At 44.2% G+C, this 22,674-nt stretch overlaps 1 protein-coding gene across 1 annotated transcript in view; it reads left to right on the forward strand.

The window, feature by feature from the left end:
* LOC132210739 (synaptonemal complex protein 2-like) overlaps positions 1 to 18,116 on the forward strand; it is a 48,312-nt gene extending 30,196 nt beyond the window's left edge. Inside the window, exons 3-4 of the mRNA XM_059652658.1 lie at positions 2,389 to 2,526; positions 17,973 to 18,116. Coding sequence (XP_059508641.1) covers positions 2,389 to 2,526; positions 17,973 to 18,116 — 282 coding nt within the window. The remainder of the gene's footprint in view (positions 1 to 2,388; positions 2,527 to 17,972) is intronic.
* Positions 18,117 to 22,674: the final 4,558 nt, after the last annotated feature.

Raw genomic sequence — 22,674 nt, forward strand, 5'->3', positions numbered from 1 at the left:
CCAGTCTTCTGGGACCGCATCTGTGGCTAAAGAGAATAAAAAAGTCTCTGTCGTGGCCCCAGCGATCTTCTCCCTTACCTCCTTCAGTATCACAGGATAGATCCCATCTGGCCCTGGGACCTATGTACTTTAATGCTTTAAGACACCCGACACGATCTCCACAGTATCGAATTGCCTTAGAGTATCAACAACCCCTTTCTAAACTTAGCATCATTTGATGCAAAGTACTCATTAAGGACCTCACCCACTTCCTCTGGCTGCACACACACACATTCCCTTATTTGCCCTTGAATGGGCCTGCATTTCCAAAGTTATCCTCTGACTCTGAATGTATTGTAAAATGCCTTGGGATTCTCCTTCAGAATGCCCAGCAGCCCTTCAAGACATCCCTGACTCTGGTATCAGGGAGGCAGCACACCATCCTGGAGTGTCCTGTGCAACTGCAGAAACGCTTGCCTATTCCCCTTTCAGTTGAATCCCCTATTATAGCTCTGCTATTCTTTTTCTCCTCTCTTGTGCAGTAGACTCACCTATGGTGCCAAGAATTTGGTTGTCGCTGTGTTCTCCTGCACAATCCTCTCCCCTACCAGTATTCAAAATGGTGTTTCTGCTTGAAAGTGGGACGAGCACAGGGAACTTCACTGTTCTGTGTCCTGCTGTACTTTTACCTGGTGGTCACCCATACCCTTTCTGCCTGTTCAGTTTGCATTGCGTGACCACCTCACTTAAAGTGCTATACACAATTTGCTCATCATTATCATACTGCATAATGAATTCACCTCCAAAATGTGATTTGCCAGTAACGGCAGTTGGACACGCTTAAAAAAAATAGAACAGTACAGCACAGGGATGGGCCCTCCAGCCCATGATATTGTGCCAAACATGGCTACTAAATTAGAGTAATCCCTTCTGCCTGCCCTTGGTGCATGGCCCTCCATTCTTTCTATATTCATGCGCTTATCTAAAAGTCCCTTAAATGCCCTTACCATATCTGCCTCCTACCACCACCCCTGACAGTGCATTCCAGACACCTACCACACTCTGTGTTAAGAAGAAACTTGCCCTTTATGTTTCCTTTAAACTTTCCTGCTCTCACCTTAAATGCATATCCCCTAGTATTAGACATTTAAACTCAAGGAAAAAGATTCTGACTGTCAATCCTATCTATGCATCTCAATTTTATAGACTTCTACCAAGTCTCCCCTCAGCCTCTGCCACTCCAGAGAAAACAATCCGAGCTTTTCTAGCCTTGCCTTATAGCTTGTACCCTCTACTTCAGGCAGCACCTGGTAAACCTCTTCTGCACCCTCTTCAAAGCTTCCACAAGTTTCCTGTAACGTGACGACCAGAATTGAATGCACAACTCTTAAGTGTGGCCTAACCAAAGTCTTATAAAGCTCCAACGTGATATCCTGACTCTTGTACTCAGTTCCCTGAACAATAAAGGCAAGTGTACCATATACCTTCTTTGTGTGGCCACTCTCAGGGAGCTGTAGACTTGAGCCCCAAGATCACTTTACATCAGTGCTGTTCAGGGTTCTGGTGTTAACTGTATACTTTTTCCTTAATGTTTGATCTCCCAAAGTGCGCCACCTCTCACTTGCCCGGATTAAACTCCATTTGCCAGTTCTCTGCCATATCTGCAACTAATCTACGTCCTGCATCCTTTGACAACCTTCTACACTATCCACAACTCCACTGATTTTTGTATCATTTTCAAACTTACTAACCCACCCAACTATGTTTTCAAGATTTCTTATAAGCCCCCGTAGTAACTGTTTTCTAGAAGAATTCTGCCTATGTAAGAATACAATTAACTTGCTTCACTCACTCTGACTGTACTTCCTTCTCCCCTCCTTTGCTTACATTTAATCTTTATTATATTAGCCCTGACCTTCACTTATTCTTGTTGTTTTTGAGTTAACTCCTTTTCCCACTTTTTAAAAACATCAAAAGCCAATCATCTTGTCACTTTGCTGTGATGTTGAAAAACCTTAAGGAACTATTAATTTAAGTAAACCCAGAAACATCTCTTCAACTTCTTAACATGCACTCATTTAGAAGAGAAATCAGTTTCTGTAATCTTCCTATATATTATGAAATCCTAATTTTGATACTGTCTTGTTATGATTTGGATTGCTCTGCATTTAAGAGTTGAGAAAAACAGATTCAGTGAAAATTTCCTAAAGGGAGTTGTGTACGTACCTGAAGAGAAAAATATATAGGGTTTTAAGGTTGGATCGTGATCTATCAGGTATAGGATGTTCTAATTGATCTCCTGCGCTCTTGTGGTTTTGTATGTTAGGATTGTCTTAATTTTAAGTCAATTGTTAAGGTAGACTGAACAATCTTGACTTCTAATTATAAAAATTGTTTGTTTGTATTTAGCTGGAACAGTTAATAGATGAAGCTATTAGAAGAGGTACATTTAAGTCACTGGAAGAATTACAAGAAGAAAGCGATGAGGCTGTTACTTGCAGATGCAGCAAGCAAATGATAAACAAACTAAATAAACTCATCCTAAGGGTAAGAGTTTGAAAATTAATCTTTAGTTTCAATAATGGATCGAAATGTCCAAGTGAGTAGATCTTGTAGGCGGAGTTTTGCTGCATGTTTGGAGTTAGAATCATTATGGTGGAGGAGCATATCGTTTGGCTTATTGAAGAGTAGCAGAATGTTCATGCTGGCTCCTTAGAGCAGTTACATTTGTCTACTGTAACCGTGTAACTCTGCAAGTTCATTTCCCTCAAATGCTCGTTCGATTTCTTTTATAAATCATAGATAATCTCCACTTCCACTATTTGTGTAGGCAAAGAGTTCTAAGTCATTACCCTTTGCTATGTTTTTTCAAAAAAAGTTTCTTCTTCACATTTTCTCTACCTTCTCCAGAATATTAACTCTTTGTCTCCAAGTGCCATTAATTCATGGAAACACCTAAGACTAGCTGGGTACCTCTTTGAGTAGCTGGTACAGACACGATGGGCTGAATAGCCTCCTTTACTGTAAAATTCTACAACAATTTTTTCCTTATTTGCAGAAATCTGTCATAGCATTATTTGTAGAATTCCTGCAGTGTGGAAACAGGCCCTTCGGCCCAACAAGTCACAGACCCTCAGCACCCTACCCAGACCCATCACCCCAATCAAGGCATCCCTGAACTCTACAGGCAATTTAGCATGGCTAGTTCACCTGCACATCTTTGGACTGTGGGAAGAAGCAGCAGCACCTGGTGGAAACCCACGCAGACGTGGGGAGGCTGTACAGACTCTACACAGTCACCCAAGGGTGGAATCCAACCACTGACTCACTGTGCCGCCCCATTGCACTGTGAACAAATCTCCCTTCAATTTTCTTTGCTCCAATGACAGCAACCTTAGCTTCTCCATACTACCTTTATAGCCAAGATCTCTTATTCCTGGAACCAGTCTGATAAATCTCCACTATAACATGTCAAGGACCCTGACATCTTTCTTCAAGTACCGTGAGCAGAAGGAATACAATACTCTAATGTGGTCTAAACAGAGCTTTATAAAGATCCAGCACAACTTCCCTGCTTTCCAACTGAAGTTCAAGTTCTGCCCTTTGCTTTGCTGACTATTGTCAAATACGGATGGTAACCTTTACAAACTTGAACTCTGAAGTTCCTGAGTTCTTGCACACTGTTTGGAATTGTGCCATTAACTCTGTCTTGTCTCTCTCTATCCCTTTTGACAAAATACATCACCTGATGCTTCTCCTTTAAATTCCATCTGTCATGTGTGTCCATTTATCTAGCCTGTATTCGGCAAACTCTGAAATTTTGTTCTGGGCTTCAATCCTCAAATGCGTAGCCAAAAGAAAAAAGTGGTTCTGGCACTGGATTTTAGAGAACTTCATTGTCTTTCATCCTTCTGTCTGATTTACTACCTTCTGTTGATAAACCAATTATTTAGACCATGATTGTCTTTTTTTTCATGAACCCCAGTTAAGTAGTCTTTTATTTTGGAAATTTAACACACTTACCTGGTACATTGTCAAATGATTTCTTGCAATTATATAGGTGATGGCCTAAACTATTAATCCAGAAACTCAGGTAATGTTCTGGGGACTGTGTCTGAATCCTGTCACAGCACATGGTGTAATTGGAGTTTAATTTTTAAAAAAGGAATTTGGAATTAAGAATCTGCTGATGGCCATGAAATCATTGCAGAGTGTCAGAAAAACTCATCTCGTTCATAAACGTTCTTCAATGAAGTAAATCTGCCATCCTCACCTAGTCTGGCCGATGTGTGACTCCAGACCCCCAGCAATATGGTTGTCTCTCAAATTATCATTTTATTAATTTTAAAATAGTTAAGGAGAAGGACAGAACAGGTCCACAGGTTCAGTTTCTAAATGGGCCGAGGCAAATTTTGGTGGAATTAGACAGGAACTTGCAGGGTTATTTGGAATAGTTTGCAGGCAAAAGGACCTCCGGCAAGTGGGAGACCTTGAAAGGTATGATTGCTAGAGTTCAAGGTCTGTATGTTCCTGTAAGAGCGAAGGGCAGGGTTGGCAGGATTAGGGAACCCTGGATGACTAGTGATATTGAGGTGTTGACCAGAAAGAAAGAAAGAGGCGTGGTTCAGGCACAGGCATGGGGTCGGGGCAATTCCTGGAGGTATAAAGTGGATGCAGGAGTTTACTGAAGAAGAAAATGAGTAGGGTGAAAATGGGGCATGAGATAGCTTTGGCTGAGAAGATTAGGGCGAATCCAAAGAAATTCTTTAAGAATATTAAAGGGAAAAGAATAACTGAAGAGAGAATAGGAGCTGCCAAGGACCGAAGAGGTCATGTCTATGTGGAACCACAGAGATGGGCGAGGTCCTCAATGAATATTTCTGCTCTGTGTTTACCATGGAGAAAGCTATGAAGACTTGGGGAAGTTAGTGGCAATATTTTGGGGACTGCCCATATCACAGCAGAGGAGGTGTTGGAAGTATTAGAATGTATGAAGGTGGATAAATTTCCAGGTCGTGATCAGATATATCCAAGAACTCTGCAAGAGGCCAGAAAAGAAATTGCAGGGGCCCTGGCTGATATATTTTCAACATCGTTAGCCATGGGTCCCAGAAGACTGGACAGTGGCGAATGTTGTGCCTGGCTCAAGAACAGCTGCAAAAAAAAACCCTGGGAATTGGACCATTAAGTTTAACATCTATAGCAGGTAAGTTACTTGAGAAGGTTCTGAGGTATAAGATATACATGCATTTCGAAAGGTAGGATTTGATTAGGAATAGTCAGCATGACTTCGTGCTTGAGAGATCATGCCTCAGAAACTCGTTATAGTGTTTTGATAAAGTGACCAGCAAGATTGCAGAAGGCAGGGTGGTAGACATGCTCTATATGGATTTCAGTAAGGCCTTTAATAAGGTTCCACATGGTAGGCTGCTCTGGAAGGTTAGATTGCATGGAATCCAAGGAGCGTTGGTAAATTGCATACACAATTGGCTTGATGGTAGGAAACAGAGAGTAACAGTGGAAGTATGCTTGATGGACTGGAGGTCTGTGACTAGTGGTGTGCCTCAGGGGTCGGTGCTGGGCCCATTGCTATTTGTTATCTATATCAATGACTTGGATGTGAGTGTAGGCATTATTAGTAAGTTTGTGGATGACAGTAAAATCGGTAGTACAGTGGGCAGTGAGGAAGATTATCAGAAGTTGCAGCAGGATCTTGACCAGCTGGGAAAGTGGGCCAAGAAATGGCAAATGAAGTTTAATATAGGTAAGTGTGAGGTGTTGCATTTTGGAAAGTCAAATCAACATGAGTTTCATTCTGAATGGTAGGGCCTTAAGGAATGTAGTGGAAGAGAGGGACCTTGGAGTGCACATGCACAGTTCTCTGTAAGTGGATTCGCAGGTAGACAGGGCAATGAAGAAGGCTTTTGGCACACTGGTCTTCATCATCATTTAGGGTATTGAGGATGGAAATTGTGAAGTCATGTTGCAGTTGTACAGAATGTTGGTGAGGCTGCACTTGGAGTGTGTGGTGTTCAGTTTTGGCCACCTGCTCCAAATCCAGTCTTGCATCTATGTCTTCCAGCCTTGTCTTTGGTTGTGCTACAAATGCGCTTTCAAGTCCCCCACCCAGAGTGCATGCTGTGAATTTGTCATTCAAGAAACATACTGAAATTATGTTCAACATGGATGAGATCAGATCCTGCCACATCCAGTTGTGAATGGTAGTAGACAATTGAACAATTCACTGGAGGAGGAGGAGGCTCCAGAAATATCTGCATCCTTGGTGATGGGAGAGCCTAGCATATCAGTGCAAAAGATAAGACTGAAAGTTTTGCAGCCAGCTTCAGCCAGAAGTGCTGAGTAATTAATCATTCTTAGCTTCCTCCAATGGTCCCCAGCATTCCAAATACTAGTCTTCTGTCAATTTAATTCACTCCTCATGATATCCACAAATAGTTGGAGATAATGGATACTTCAATGGCTACAGGCCCTGACAACATTCTGGCAATTGTGCAGAAGGCTTCTGCTCCAAAGGTTGCTGCTTCCCCAGCCAAGCTGTTCCAGGGCAGTTACAACAGTGGCATCTACCCGAAAATGTGGAAAATTGCCCAGTTCTGTACTGCACGTAAAAAACAGGACCAATCCAACCCAGCCAATTACCGCTCCATAAATCTATTCTCCATCATCAGTAAAGTGATGGAAAGTGTCACAAATAGTGCTATCAAGCAGCACCAATTCAGGGATGCCCAGTTTGAGATCCACCAAGGCCACTCGGCTTCAGAGCTTATTACAGCCTTGGTTCAAACACGGACAAGAGCTGAATTCCTGAGGTGAGAATGACAGCCCTTGATGTTGAAGGCTGCATTTGACTCAGTATGGCACCAAGGAGCCCTAGTGATATTAGAATCAGTGCGAATCTGGGGGCAAGCTATCTGGTTATTAGAGTCATACCTGGCAGGTAAGAAGATGTTCATGGTTGTGGAGGCCAGTCATCTCAACACTAGGACATTTCTGTAGGAGAAGTTCCTCGGAATAGTTTCCCAGAGTAATGTCTTAGGCCCAACTGTCTTGAGCTGTGTCATCAATGACCTTCCCTCCCTCTTAAGGCCAGAAGTGTGGATGACCACTGTGCAGTCTTCAGTGCAATTCATGACTTTTCACATACCAAAGCAGCCCACGTTCAAATGAAATAAGCTTGGACTGACAAGTGGCAAGTGACATTCATACCACACAGATGCCAGGATATGACCATTACCAGTAAGAGACAATCTAACCACCACCCCTTGAATATCAATGGTGTTACCATCAAAGAATCTCCAGTGTCAACACCTCGGCGTTTATATTTGATCAGAAACTCAGCTGGATTGCCACATAAACACAGTGGCTACAAGAACAGGTCAGAGTCTCGGAATACTGTGGCAAGTTCTTCACTTCCTGACTCCCCAAAGCCTTTCCATGATCTACAAGGCAGAACTCAGAAGTGTGATGGAATACTTCCCGCTTGCCTGGATGTAGCTGCAACAACATTGAAGAAGCTCCACACCATCCAGGACAAAGCAGACTGCTTGATTGGTACTATGTCCACAAGCATCCGCTCCCTCCACCACCAACGCTCAGTGGCAGCACTATCTACGATGTACAGAGATGCACTGCAGAAATTCACCAAAGATCTTCAGACAGCGCTTTCTGAACCCATGACCATGTCCATCTGGAAGGACAAGGGCGACAAATGCATGGAACATCACCACCTGCAATTTGCTCTTTGAGCTAGCCATGCTCCCAATTTTGAAATGTTTCACTACTCCTTCCCTGATCCTAGTTCAAAATCCAGGAATTCCCTCCCCGAGGGCATTGTGGGTCAATTGATAGCAGGTGGTCTGCAGTTGTTCAAGAAGACAGCTTCCCTTCTCAAGTGCCACAAGGGACAGGCAATAAATCTGGCCAGCCAGAGATGCCCACAACCCACAAATGAATAACTAAAAATGTGTAGCAGCACATTCTTCTCATCAGAGTTTGGAGTTGTAGCATCAAAATGTTCATTTGAATTAACACAAATGCAAGCTGATTGTCTTTAATTTAAACGTCTCCAAGCGCCTGTTAACTTAGTCTTTAATTGCTGTTTTGTAAGTATTCCCATTTCTTGGAAGGTGTGTGTCACTCTTTAATCATCTGGCACCTTCTCTCCACACACCCTTACTCCAACTTATTTATGAATCAGTCTTTCTATCACTCTTTCACTTCCTTTGTAGACCTGGAATGCAGTTAATGTGTGCCAGGTGAATTATCTGCCCAGAGTATAATAGCATTCACAAGCTGGTTTTCAGTTTTATGCCATCCACTGTCTCTACGATTTCACTTGATGATTTGTCAGCATCCTCTTCCTCGGCAAACACTGATGAGGTACTCATTAAGTGTTCTGTCCTGTCCTGTCCCTGTAAGCAAACATCTCAGTGTCATTCGAAGATTTGTGACTTTGCTGTTATGTAAATTTCCATTCTGTCATCATATTTCTGTTTGTTAATCTTGGCTTCCTCTTCACGTCCTCTATTGACTTGTGTTTAATTTGGTTTTTCCGCAAAATATTCACCAGACGTGCATCAAATCTCCTTTGATTTTGTTTCTTCATATTCTCCATTTTCGTTATTGCCCAGAATCTCTGGCTCTGGTACCCCTGATTTTCATTCTTGTTGGAATATACCTACCCTGTGTATGTGAACTGTCATCTCTTTGAAGATCACCTTTGTTGCAGTACAGTTCTTCCTGTCAGTCTTTGGTTCTGTCCCCCTTCATGCTGTTGAAGCTGGTTTCTTCTTGTGGAAGTTTTACTTTAGTTTGCCGTCTGCTCTTCATAACTAGTCTAAACCTTGTGATGTAATGTACACTCTTGACAAAATGTCCTTGCATAGACTGTTAGTCCATTTGACCTACCATTTCCCAGCGCAAGTACCAGTGAACATAGAACGTAGAACGTAGAACATAGAACAGTACAGCACAGTACAGGCCCCTCTGTCTTCTATTGGACAACCTGTTTTGTTTTGTATCCAGCACAGGGAGTATAAATGATCAGAGTATAAATAAAAGACAGAACCTCAGAGATAATTTCTGAATTATTACCTGGCCTTCAAGCAAATTGGCATAGGATAAATAAGGCTAGGAAGATGATTGTGTGGCTCATAGAATCATACAGAACGGAAAGGGCCCTTTTGGCCCATCAAGTCTGTAATGCCAAAGTTACACTAAATCTATGCTAACCTTACTTTTCTAGCACTATTCCCATATCCTTGAATGGTATGACAAAAAATGATGTGAAAGAATTTTTTTTAATTATTGGGACACTGGCAGCTTTAGTGGGGAAAGTCGGAGCTGTACTGTTGTACTTGTTTTTTAAGTAACCTGTTTGGACAGTTTACAATATGCTTCTCTGGCAGGTATGATTTAAACCTCTATCTTGTGGCTGAGAAGTAAATACTGTGCCACAAGACTCTTGTTGCTTCTGATGAATTAATAGAACTAAGGCAGTAAAGAGGATTTTATGCACATGGGAGGTGGTGAGACCCTGTAAAGAGAGATGTGATAGATTTAAGGGAAGTTACAGTGAGCAGGTACTGATTTTGAACATGATAACCAGAGTGACAGCATGCCAAAATTGGAGTGCAATAGCAAATAAAGCAAGGGATGCAAGAAGAGTCAAATGGTTTGTCAAAGGTTATGTTAGAGCATTCATTAGAAGAAGAGATGAATTGTATAGAAATGTATGTGTGATCTCATAGCCACATCTGGAGATGTGGCTGCAAGGTGACCGAGGTTGTAACTGAGATATTGAAACATATTTGACATTTCAAAAGACGACAGGAAATGGAACAATTTAACTCCATTGATTTAGGATAACTTTGTTATGATGGTGAGAATTAAAATGAACTAGATATAGAATTACTTCGGAAGATAAGAAGTGGGAGTAGTTTTTAGGTGACCTAATAATAGTTACACTGAAGGATAGATAATGCAAGTAATAGTAAGTGTGGCATGAAAGATTGGTACCATTTAGCTGTCCCCCAGCCCTCTGGTACATCCTCTGTGGCTGGAGAGGATTAAAAAGTATGGGTCAGCGCCCTAGTAATTTCATCCTTCATCTCCTGCAGCGGTCTGGGATACATCTCATCTGGACTTGGTCAGGACTGTGCAGGAAGGTACAAAATTGGAAAATGGAAAATTGTATTTGTATTATACAGGTGCTAGAGATTGTTAATTGGGAGAAACTGTTATCAAGCAAACCTGCCTTTGACGTGAGAGATGTTTAAAAACCTGATCATCATTCAGGACCGGCATGTTCCGGTAAGGAGGAAGGACAAGGATGGCAAAGTAAGAGACCCATGGGTTGTAAAGTTAGTCAAAAGGGAAAAAAAGTATATGTAAGGTTCAGGGAAATAAAATCAGCCCACAAGGAATATAAAGCAGAAAAGGAGAGCAAGAAGGGGCTATGAAATAATTTGGCAAGAGGCGTTTGAGAATCCCAAGGCATTCTATACATACATTAAAAATAAGAGGATAACTAGGGAGCAGGTCAGACCACTCAAGGATAAAGGAGGGAATTTGTTTGGAGGCAGAGATCCTAAATGAGTACGTTGCGTTAGCATTCATTCAGGAGAAGGATATGAAGGATAGCGAGATTAGTCAGGTGCATGCTGATATGCGAGGGCATTTTGAGATCAAGAAAGAAGTGGTGTTGGGTCTCAAAGAGCAAGACGGTGGATAAGTCCTTAGAGCCCAATGGTACCTACCCCAAGTTATTGAGAGAGGCAAGAGAGGAGATTGCTGGTGCCTTGACCAAGATTATTGTGTCCTTGCTAGCCACTGGAGAGATCCTGGACGACTGGCGAGTAGCTAATGTTGTTCCTTTTTTCAAGAAGGGAAATGGGGATAATCCAGCAAACTGTAGACAGCTGAGTCTCATCGGTGGTTGGGAACTTATTTCAGAGAATTTTTAGGGATGATATTTACATGTGTTTGGAAAAGCATAGGCTAACTTGGGGCAGTCATGGCTTAGTGCAAGGCAGCTTATGTACTGAGTGACTAAGGTGATCAATGAGGGTAGAGCAATTGATCTTGTCTATGTGGATTTTACTAAGGCTTTCGACAATGTCCGTCATGGCAGGCTCATCCAGAAAACTAAATGCATGGGATCCACAGTGACTTTGCCACGTGGATTCCGAATTAGCTTGCTCGTGAAAAGCAGAGGCTAGTAGTGGAATGACATTTTTCTGGCTGGATGTCTGTAACTAGTGGTGTTCCACCCGGATCTGTACTGAGACCTCTGCTGTTTTGAGACATACATAAATAAATGAAAATATTGATGGGTGAGGGATTAAGTCCCCGCTTGCCTACCCTGTTCTTCCTCTCACCTATCCCCTCCTCCCACCTCAAGTCCCACCTCCATTACCTACCTGCTAACCTCAGCCTGCCCCCTTGACCTGTCCGTTCTCCCTGGATTGACCTATCCCCTACCTACCTCCCCACCCATACTCTCCTCTCTAGCTATCTTCTCCTCTATCCATCTTCAGTCCGCCTCCCCCTCTCTCCCTATTTATTTCAGAATCCTCTCCCCATCCCCCTTTTCTGATGAAGGGTCAAGGCCCGAAACATCAGCTTTTGTGCTCCTAAGATGCTGCTTGGCCTGCTGTGTTCATCCAGCTCCACACTTTGTTATCTCGGATTCTCTAGCATCTGCAGTTCCCATTATCTCTGATCATAAGAGCTGGAATGTCATTTTGCAGCTTTATAAGACTAGGTTAGGCCATACTTGGACTATTACATTCAGTTCTGGTGACCACATTATAGGAAGGATTGTTGAGGCTTTGGAAGAGGGTGCAGAAGAGTTTTACCAGGATGCTGCCTGGATGAGAGTTATGAGCTTGGTGGAGAGGCTAGAAAAACTCAGGTTATTTTCTCTTGAGTGGCAGAGATTGGGGGAGACTTGTTAGAAGGTTATAGAATCATGAAGTACATAGATAGGAATCTTTTTCCTAGATCTGAAATGCCTAAAACTATGGCGCATGCATTTAATATAACAAGGTGCAGACCTGGATGAACACAGCAGGCCAAGCAGCATCAGAGGAGCGGGAAAGCTGACGTCTGGGGCCGAGACCCTCCTTCAGAAATGGGGAAGGGAAGGGTGTTCTGAAATAAATAGGGAGAGAGGGGGAGGCGGACTGAAGATGGATAGAGGAGAAGATAGGCAGAGAGGAGACAGACAGGTCAAAGAGGCAGGGATGGAGCCAGTAAAGATGTGTAGCTGGGGAGTTATGGAGGAGATAGTTCAGTCCAAGGGGGCAGGGTGACGTTAGTAGGTAGGAGATGGGGGTGGGGCTTGCAGTGGGAGGAGGGAATAAGTGGGAGGAAGGACACGTTAGGGAGGTGGGGACAAGCTGGGCTGGTTTTGGGATGCGGTAGGGGGAGGGGAGATTTTGAAGCTTGTGAAGTCCACACATTTAACGTGACAGAGGGAAAGTTCAAAGGAGATGCAAGGGACAAGTTTTTTTAACACAGGGAGTGGCAGGAGTCTGGAACTTGCTGCCGGGGTGGTGGTGGTGGAGGCAGATATGATAAGGGCATTTTAAGGGACTTTTAGATAATCATGTGAATATGCAACGAATAGAGGGATGTGGACCAAGGGCAAGCAGAAGGGATTAGTTTAATTTGGTGTCACGTTTGGCAGAACATCTTAGGCCGAAGAGTTTGCTCCCATGCTGTACAGTTCTGTGTTCTATTTGTCCATTTTTGAGCCCACCAAAACCTTTTCCTCACACTTTTTGTTAATCTGCTCAAGAACCTCACAGTCTGTCTTTCCAAATTCTGTATCTACATCTTTCTCCCCCTGAGTAAAAACAGATATGAAGTACTCATTTAACACCCAAACCAGTAACCTCTACCTCCACACACTGATTGTATCCTTTGTCCCTAATGGTTATCCTCATCTCCTAGATTTACTTACCAAAAGGTCTTGATTTTCCTTAACTTTACCATTTGGTGTTTTTTCATGCCCCCTCCTAACACTCCTAATTACTTTCTTAAGTTTCCCCTTGTACTTTCTGTATTCTACTCGGACCTGTATTGAATTGCTCCCTTCGGCCCTATTAAAATTGTTGTTCAGTCATCATTATTCAGTTCTGAATATACTTAGATAGGGTTCTCTGGGCTTGTCACTTCAACATTTCATCCTCAAGCCTGCATGTTGGACTTGTGCCGTTGCTAGTTTCCTTTTGAACGACAAGGATGACAAGATTTGGGAACCCTTATGATGGACTATTGAAATCTTAGTCATTGGAAAAAACAAGAGACATACGTGTAGTAGCAGGAAACTGAAATCAGACAAGTCTCTTGAGAAATAGAAAGGAAGCAGGGAATAACATTTTTTAAAAATAGAATTAGGAAGGCTAAAAGAGGCCATGAAATATTTTTGGCAAGTCAGATTTAGAAGAATTCCGAGTTATTTTATACTTATATTAGAGGAAATGCTGGGACCGCTCAAGGACAAAGAAGAGAAGTAATGAATTGAGCCAAAGTGGGTGAGGTCCTTAATGTGTATTTTGCATTGGTATTCACCAAGGAGAAGGACATGAGTGGTGATAAGATTAGGGAGGCATATGTTGGTATTCAAAGGTATGTTGATGTTAAGAAGGATCTGTTTTTTGCCGTATTGAAAAATATTAAGATCGGCAAGACCTCAGCCTGATGAGATCTATCCCAGGACACTGGGAGAAGCAAGGAAGGTAATTGCATGGACCCTTAAACGTTTTTGTATCCCTTTTAGCCACAGGCAAGATCACGAAGGACTGGCGAATGGCCAGTGTTGTTCCTTTGTTTTAGAGAGGTGACAAGGATAATCCAGGAAACTGTTGAGCCTCACATCAGTGGTTGGAAAATTATTGGAGAACATTCTTGGGGATAGGATTTACTTGTGGAAATTATTGGATAACATTCTTAGGCATAGGATTTACTTGCATCCGGAAAGAATGGACTTAGGAAGGATAATCAGCATGGCTTTGTGTGGGAGATGGTAAGCTGGTACAGAACATAGAACAATACAGCGCAGAATAGGCCATTTGGCCCTCAATGTTGCGCCGACCTGTGAACTAATCTAAGCCTCTCCCCCTACACTATCCCATCATTATCCACATGCTTATCCAAGGAAGATTAAGTCAGATGGCATCCATGGTGAGTTAGCAATTTGGATACAAAATTGGCATGGTCATAGAAGACAGAGGGTAGTTGGTGTGGTAGTTTTCTGATTGGATGCCTGTGACCAGTAATGTTCCACAAATGAGTGCTGGGACCTCTACGTCTCTCTTTTTATATAGAAAATCCTGCCATGGCAATTGGTGGGATTTAAATTCAATGAAGAATCTGAAATTAAGGGTCTAATGATGACCGTGAAACCATTGTTGATAATTGGGGAAGAAAACCATCTGGTTCACTCATGTCATTTAAGGAAGGAAATCTGTTTTTACATGGTCTGATCTACACATGACTCCAAACCCTCAACAATGTAGTTGACTCTTAACTGCCCTCAGGCACTTGGGGATGGGCAATAAATGCTGGACCAGCCAGAGGTGTGCACATCTGTGAGTAAATAAAAAAAAGGATGAAAATGTAGGGGTCTGATGAGTAAGTTTGTAGACAGCACAAAGTTGGTGGAGTTGTAGGGTTTTCAAAAGGATGCAGCCGGGTATAGATCAGTTGGGAAGTGGACCAGCCAAATGACAAATTGACTTTAATCTTGACAAGTGTGAGGTAATACCATCCAGGAGGTCGAATGCAAGAGGAAAGCATGTAGTCAATGGCAGGGCCAAAGGGGGATTGATAGAAAGGGGTCTTAGGGTGCAAATCCATTGTTCTCTGAAAATGGTAACTATCGGAAGATGCAGAGGCTTTGGAGACTGTGTAGAAGAGGTTTACCAGATGTTGACTGGATTGTAGTGTGTGAGCAATAAGGACAGGTTGGACAAATTTGAAGTGTCAGACACTGAGGGGTGAACTGTTAGATGTATGTAAAGTTATGACAGACATGGGTAGGGTAGATATTCAAAGTCTTATTCCCAGCGGAAATGTTAAGGACTAAGGAACAAAGGTCTTAAATGAGTGGAAAAGTGGTTTTTAAAGGAGACATTTGGATAAACATCGGAACAGACAGGGAACAGAGAGCTGGGGACCATGTGCGAGACAGATGGAGTTAGTTTAGAACGGTATCATTGTCACTGCAGACATGGTGGCTGGAGGGTCTGATCCTGTGCTGTACTGTTCTGTGCCCTTTATATGGTAGCAAAACTGCTCAGAATACTCTAGATCTAGGGCAACATGGTGACTCAGTAGTTAGTACTGCTGCCTTACAGAACCAGGGACCTGGGTTTGATTCCACCTGTGGGCGATTGTATGAAGTTTGCACATTCTCCATGTTTCTGCATGGGTTTCGTCCCACAGCAATTTTTGTTTTCTACCTCTAAACTTGAATACAAAATGCTCAGGTGCTTCTAATGCTAGGCGTTCACTGTAGTTGAAAAAAAGGTCTGGAAAATGACAAGTGATAATAAAATGTGAGGCTGGATGAACACAGCAGGCCCAGCAGCATCTCAGGAGCACAAAAGCTGACGTTTCGGGCCTAGACCCTTCATCAGGGAGGGGGATGGGGTGAGGGTTCTGGAATAAATAGGGAGAGAGGGGGAGGCGGACCGAAGATGGACAGAAAAGAAGATAGGTGGAAAGGAGAGTATAGGTGGGGTGGTAGGGAGGGGAGAGGTCAGTCCAGGGAAGACGGACAGGTCAAGGAGGTGGGATGAGGTTGATAGGTAGGAGATGGAGGTGCAGCTTGGGGTGGGAGGAAGGGATGGGTGAGAGGAAGAACAGGTTAGGGAGGCAGAGGCAGGTTGGACTGGTTTTGGGATGCAGTGGGCGGAGGGGAAGAGCTGGGCTGGTTGTGTGGTGCGGTGGGGGGAGGGGACGAACTGGGCTGGTTTTGGGATGCGGTGGGGGAAGGGGAGATTTTGAAGCTGGTGAAGTCCACATTGATACCATTGGGCTGTAGGGTTCCCAAGCGGAATATGAGTTGCTGTTCCTGCAACCTTCGGGTGGCATCATTGTGGCACTGCAGGAGGCCCATGATGGACATGTCATCTAAAGAACGGGAGGGGGAGTGGAAATGGAAATGGTTTGCGACTGGGAGGTGCAGTTATTTATTGCGAACCGAGCGGAGGTGCTCTGCAAAGCGGTCCCCAAGCCTCCGCTTGGTTTCCCCAATGTAGAGGAAGCCACACCGGGTACAATGGATGCAGTATACCACATTGGCAGATGTGCAGGTGAACCTCTGCTTAATATGGAAAGTCATCTTGGGGCCTGGGATAGGGGTGAGGGAGGAGGTGTGGGGGCAAGTGTAGCATTTCCTGCGGTTGCAGGGGAAGGTGCCGGGTGTGGTGTGGTTGGAGGGCAGTGTGGAGCGAACAAGGGAGTCACGGAGAGAGTGGCCTCTCCGGAAAGCAGACAAGGGTGGGGATGGAAAAATATCTTGGGTGGTGGGGTCGGATTGTAGATGGTCTAAGTGTCGGAGGATGATGCGTTGTATCCGGAGGTTGGTGGGGTGGTGTGTGAGGACGAGGGGGAACCTCTTTGGGCGGTTGTGGCGGGGCAGGATGTGAGGGATGTGTTGCGGGAGACGCGGTCAAGGGCGTTCTCGATCACTGTGGGGGGAAAGTTGCGGTCCTTGAAGAACTTGGACATCTGGGATGTGCGGGAGTGGAATGCCTCATCGTGGGAGCAGATGCGGCGGAGGCAGAGGAATAGGGAATAGGGGATGGAATTTTTGCAGGAGGGTGGGTGGGAGGAGGTGTATTCTAGGTAGTTATCGGAGTTGGTGGGCTTGAAATGGACATCAGTTACAAGCTGGTTGCCTGAGTTGGAGACTGAGAGGTCCAGGAAGGTGAGGGATGTGCTGGAGATGGCCCAGGTGAACTGAAGGTTGGGGTGGAAGGTGTTGGTGAAGTGGATGAACTGTTCGAGCTCCTCCGGGGAGCAAGAGGCGCCGCCGATACAGTCATCAATGTAACGGAGGAAGAGGTGGGGTTTGGGGCCTGTGTAGGTGTGGAAGAGGGACTGTTGCACGTAACCTCCAAAGAGGCAGGCATAGCTGGGGCCATATGTCCATCATGGGCCTCCTGCAGTGCCACAATGATGCCACCAGAAGGTTGCAGGAACAGCTACTCATATTCCGCTTGAAAACCCTGCAGGCCAATGGTATCAATGTGGACTTCACCAACTTCAAAATCTCCCCTTCCCCCACTGCATCCCAAAACCAGCCCAGCTCTTCCCCTCCACCCACTGCATCCCAAAACCAGTCCAACCTGCCTCTGCCTCCCTAACCTGTTCTTCCTCTCACCCATCCCTTCCTCCCACCCCAAGCCGCACCTCCATCTCCTACCTACTAACCTCATCTCACCTCCTTGACCTGTCCGTCTTCCCTGGACTGACCTATCCCCTCCCTACCTCCCCACCTATACTCTCCTTTCCACCTGTCTTCTTTTCTCTCCATCTTCGGTCCGCCTCCCCCTCTCTCCCTATTTATTCCGTAACCCTCACCCCATCCCCCACTCTGATGAAGGGTCTCGGCCCGAAACATCAGCTTTTGTGCTCCTGAGATGCTGCTGGGCCTGCTGTGTTCATCCAGCCTCACATTTTATTATCCTGGAAAATGACAAGTAGGCTGGCCATGAGTTGAGTAATAGGTTTCCAGGCAGTGATTAAATCTAATCTAAAAACCTAATTTCCTTCCTCCCTTTTGCAGTATTTTTAAGAAAATTTTAATTTCAAAGATTGAATGGGGGAATATGATTGATTTCTTGATGTAATATAGTGTTCCATACTCTGTGTATCATCAATAATATGGAGAGAATTTCTGTTTCCTGCTATACTATTTTTGCAAACATTAATTTTTAAGTTCTATTTTATTTTAGGAGCTAAATAAAATGGAAGTTAAGAACACCACATTGTTGTTTAATTGCATACATAAATACGGAAAACGTATGAGCATACAAGGAGAAGATGGCTTGGCAGCAATGACGAAGCAAGGACTGGTTCAGAAGATAAGTAATATATGACTTATATTTTCCTTTGACACAAAAATAGTAGGAATTTGAGTGGTGAGGATATAAAAAGCCTTTAGAGCTTTCTAGACAAGATGAGTGAGTGGACAAATGCATGTCAGAAATATGCAATGTGGCTATCTGTGAGATTGTCCAATTTTGGCAGAAAAGACAGAATGGCACTGTTTGGAAAGCAAATTGTATTCATTACAAAAAGGTTTGAGTATTGGAGAAAGGGAGTGTTGATGCCCCTGAGCGGACCTTGTTTAAATCACACCTTGAGTACGGTGTGCAGTTTACTTCAGAAAAGATATACTTGTCATAATCGGAGTGCAGTGAAGTTTCACCGGACTGTTCCTGGATAGCACATTTTTCAAATGAGCAGAGATTAACCCAACTAGACCTGTAATCTCTGGAGCTTTCAAGTATTGGAGGGGAGATCTCATTGAAATATATTTTGATAGGGCTGAACAGACTAGATGAAGAGCTGGGGTTCCACAACAAGTAATCATGGTCTCTGGATGTTGGGTAGGCCGTTTTGGGGACTGAGGTGAGGAGAAATTGTCGCATTTGGACAGTAATGATCCTGTGGAATTTTCTGCCACAGAAAGCTGTGGAGGCTGACAATGAGTTTATTTAAGAAATAAATGGGTTTCTAGAGGGCAAAAGTATCAGGGGATATGGCAATAGTGTGGGTGTATGTTGTTAAGATAGAGTCATTATCATGTTCAATAGTGGAGTGAGCTCCACTGTTTGAATGTCCTACTCCTGCTCCTGTTTTCTGCGTATTTGTTATGTTAACACAGAAGGTGTTGCATATATGCTTTAGGATAATACACCCAAGGGCTATTGTGGTGCATTGATAGTGACACCACCTCTGACGAGAAGGCCTGAGTTCAAGTCCCATCTGCTCCAGCACCTGGACAATTGAATTGGAAAATATTTGCTACTGGTCTGCCCACTAAAAAATTGAAAACTTTTTTTTATTTGAAAGGTACTTGTTAAAAGATTTCCATCTTTACTTTTTTTTCCCCTCAAGTTTTGGCAAAGATTTATAGCTCAAGTTGTGGGTCAGGTTGTGGACTTGCTCGCTGAGCTAGCTTGTTTTCATTCAGACATTTCGTTACCATGCTCGGTGACATCATCAGTGAGGCCTCTGATGAAGCGATGTTGTTCTACTCCGCTTGGAATTTATACTGTCTGGTCCTTTACGATGAGTAGTGTCATTTCCAGTTTTGATCTGTATGGATTTGATATGAGGTTCAATTCTGTATATTTGTTGATTACATTACATGTGGCGAACCATGCTTCTAGGAATTCCTGTGTGTGTCTATGTTTGGCATGGGCTAAAAACAGCTTTGCTTGTGGACGTTGGGGTGGTTGCTGTGGAAGTTGAGGATTTGATCAGTATGGGTTACTTTTGTTTATACTGAGGTTTGGAACTCCTTGTTGGTCATACATTCAACTCTAACGTCCAGAAACAGAAGTTGATTGTTGTTTTCTTCTTCCCTTGTGAATTTAAGCTCCGCAAATACATTGTTGATGTGGTGGTGTGTCTGTTCTAGTTTGTTGCATTTAATAATGACAAATGTGTACTGAATCCATAGTTTAAGAAGAATGCGAGTGAGTGCGATGTGTTCTTGTCTTCGCATGACTGCTTCTGCAATGAGCCCTGAGATGGGTGATCCTATTGGCCTACCGTTGGTCTCTTTATATACACAGCCACTCTATGAAAAAACTCTCAAGGATTAAAGACCCCATTCCTACAACATGCAGAACCAACAAGGTTTACAAAATACCATGCAATGACTGTCATGGTACATTAGATTACATTACATCAGACAGACAGGACGGACAAGTAAACTAGCCATCAGAATACATGAACATCAGCGAGCAGAAAGACAGTACAACAAACTTTACTTAATATCAGTACATTTAGACAATGAAGACCATCAGTTTAACTGGGACAAGGTAACCATAGTAGCCACTACCAAACATAGACATGCATGCGAGTTCCTAGAGGCATGGTTCTCAACCTGTAGTTCAATCAACAAATAAATAAATTCCACCCATACACAGACCCATAGAGATCAAAACTGGAAATAGCTCTACTCATGATAATGGACCAGACAGTATAAGCTCCAAGCAGAGTAGAACAAACCGCTTCATCGGAGGCCTTGCTGATGATGTCACCTAGCATGGTGATGAAACGTCTGAAAGAAAACAAGCCTGCTCGGTGAGCAGGCCAACATCCTCAATCTTCTTTCTGTTCTGGTATAGTTAATTTTGTTGCAACACAGATTTTAAGAAGTTAGTACCCTAATGGTCAGATGATTTCGTACATCAGGGAAAGGTTTTTCTTAAAATATATACAGTAGAATCATAGAATCCCTGCAGTGCAGAAAGGAGCACTGACTCTGCAAAACATCCCACCCTATCCCCTTGCATTTACTATGGCTAATTCCCCCTAGCCTGCGTATCCCAGACACTACAGGCAATTTACCAAGCCAATCCACCTAACCTACACATCTTTGGACTGTGGGGGGGAAACCTGAGCATTTGGTGAAAACCCACCCAGACATCGGGAAACGTGCAAACTCCGCACAGACGAACTGTCACTCAAAGATAGTAGGAACTGCAGATACTTGGGGACAGCTTTGCAGAACACCTACACTCTGATCACTCTGAACAACTGCACCTCCCAGTCGCGAACTATTTCAACTCACCCTCCCATTCCGCAGACGACATATTCATCCTGGGCCTCCTGCAGTGCCACAACAGTGCGACCCGAAGGTTACAAGAATAGCAACTGATACTCCGCTTGGGAACCCTGCAGCCCAATGGTATCAATGTGGACTTCACAGGCTTCAAAATCTCCCCTCCTCCGACTCCACCCCAAAGCCAGCCCAGCTCGTCCCCCGCCTCCCTAACCTGTCCTTGCTCCCACCTATCCCTTCCTCCTACCTCAAGCCCCACCTCCACATCCTACCCACTAACCTCATCCTGCCCCCGCCTTGACCTGTCCATCCTCCCTGGTCTGACCAATCTCCTCCCTGCCTCCCCACCGACATTCACCTTTACTGGCTCCATCCCTGCCTCTTTGACCTGTCTGTCTCCTCTCCACCTATCTACTCCTCTATCCATCTTCAATCCACCTCCCTCTTTCTCCCTATTTATTTCAGATTCCCCCCCCTTCCCTGCCCCATTTCCGAAGAAGGGTCTTGGCCCTAAATGTCAGCCTTCCTGCTCCTCTGCTGCTTGGCTTGCTGTGTTCAGCCAGCTCTACACCTTGTTATCTCAAACTGTCATTCAAGATTGGAATAGAATTCAATCTGGCATAAATTCTTCTTGCTACTTCGTTGTGAGCCTTGATGGCGATTACCATGGGGGGCAGCATAATCAATCAAAATTCTTTCCTTGGGTGGCATAACATAATTGGTGATAATAGTAATCATATATGGAAATGTTATCTATATTCCCCTTCTTTCATCATGCTTTCAAACTTGACGGTTTATTTTTTGCCTTTGGTTTCCACTCTTTCGTTTCCACTCGTCCTGTTGAGTAACATCTCACGAAATCACATCCTGTTTGGATTGCTCTGGTTTGTGTTTATTTTGCTCATGCAGCTTTTTTGCCAGAGTGTTGGGCTTGACTGCAAATGTAGGAAACACTATGCAATGAAGTCTTTATTTTGAATATACAGTGTGCAAAATTAGCTTCACTGCTGGGAGGTTGAGCAGTGAGGAACGAGTAGCTGTGCTCCTGCAGCTGCTTTCAGGGCAACAGATGTGATTTAAAGGAAAACATCACATCTGAAGTTTATTAACTTGACATTTTGTCTGCAGCAGTGCCTTCACAACTATTAGGTAGAACAGTACAGTACAGAAACAGGTTCTTCGGCTTACCATTTGTGTCAACCATGATGCAGTCTAAACTAATCCCGTCTTCCTGCACATGTTTCTTATCACCTCAAGCAGAGGTTCACCTGCACATCTACCAATGTGGTATACTGCATCCACTGTACCCGGTGCGGCTTCCTCTACATTGGGGAAACCAAGCGGAGGCTTGGGGACCGCTTTGCAGAACACCTCCGCTCAGTTCGCAAAAAACAACTGCACCTCCCAGTCGCAAACCATTTCCACTCCCCCTCCCATTCTCTTGATGACATGTCCATCATGGGCCTCCTGCACTGCCACAATGATGCCACCCGAAGGTTGCAGGAACAGCAACTCATATTCCGCCTGGGAACCCTGCAGCCATATGGTATCAATGTGGACTTCACCAGTTTCAAAATCTCCCCTTCCCCTACTGCATCCCTCAACCAGCCCAGTTCGTCCCCTCCCCCCACTGCACCACACAACCAGCCCAGCTCTTCCCCCCCACCCACTGCATCCCAAAACCAGTCCAACCGGTCTCTGCCTCCCTAACCGGTTCTTCCTCTCACCCATCCCTTCCTCCCACCCCAAGCCGCACCCCCCGCTACCTACTAACCTCATCCCACCTCCTTGACCTGTCCGTCTTCCCTGGACTGACCTATCCCCTCCCTACCTCCCCACCTACACTCTCTCCACCT

The sequence above is a fragment of the Stegostoma tigrinum genome, chromosome 19 (assembly GCF_030684315.1).
Source record: "Stegostoma tigrinum isolate sSteTig4 chromosome 19, sSteTig4.hap1, whole genome shotgun sequence".
Lineage (NCBI taxonomy): Eukaryota > Metazoa > Chordata > Chondrichthyes > Orectolobiformes > Stegostomatidae > Stegostoma > Stegostoma tigrinum.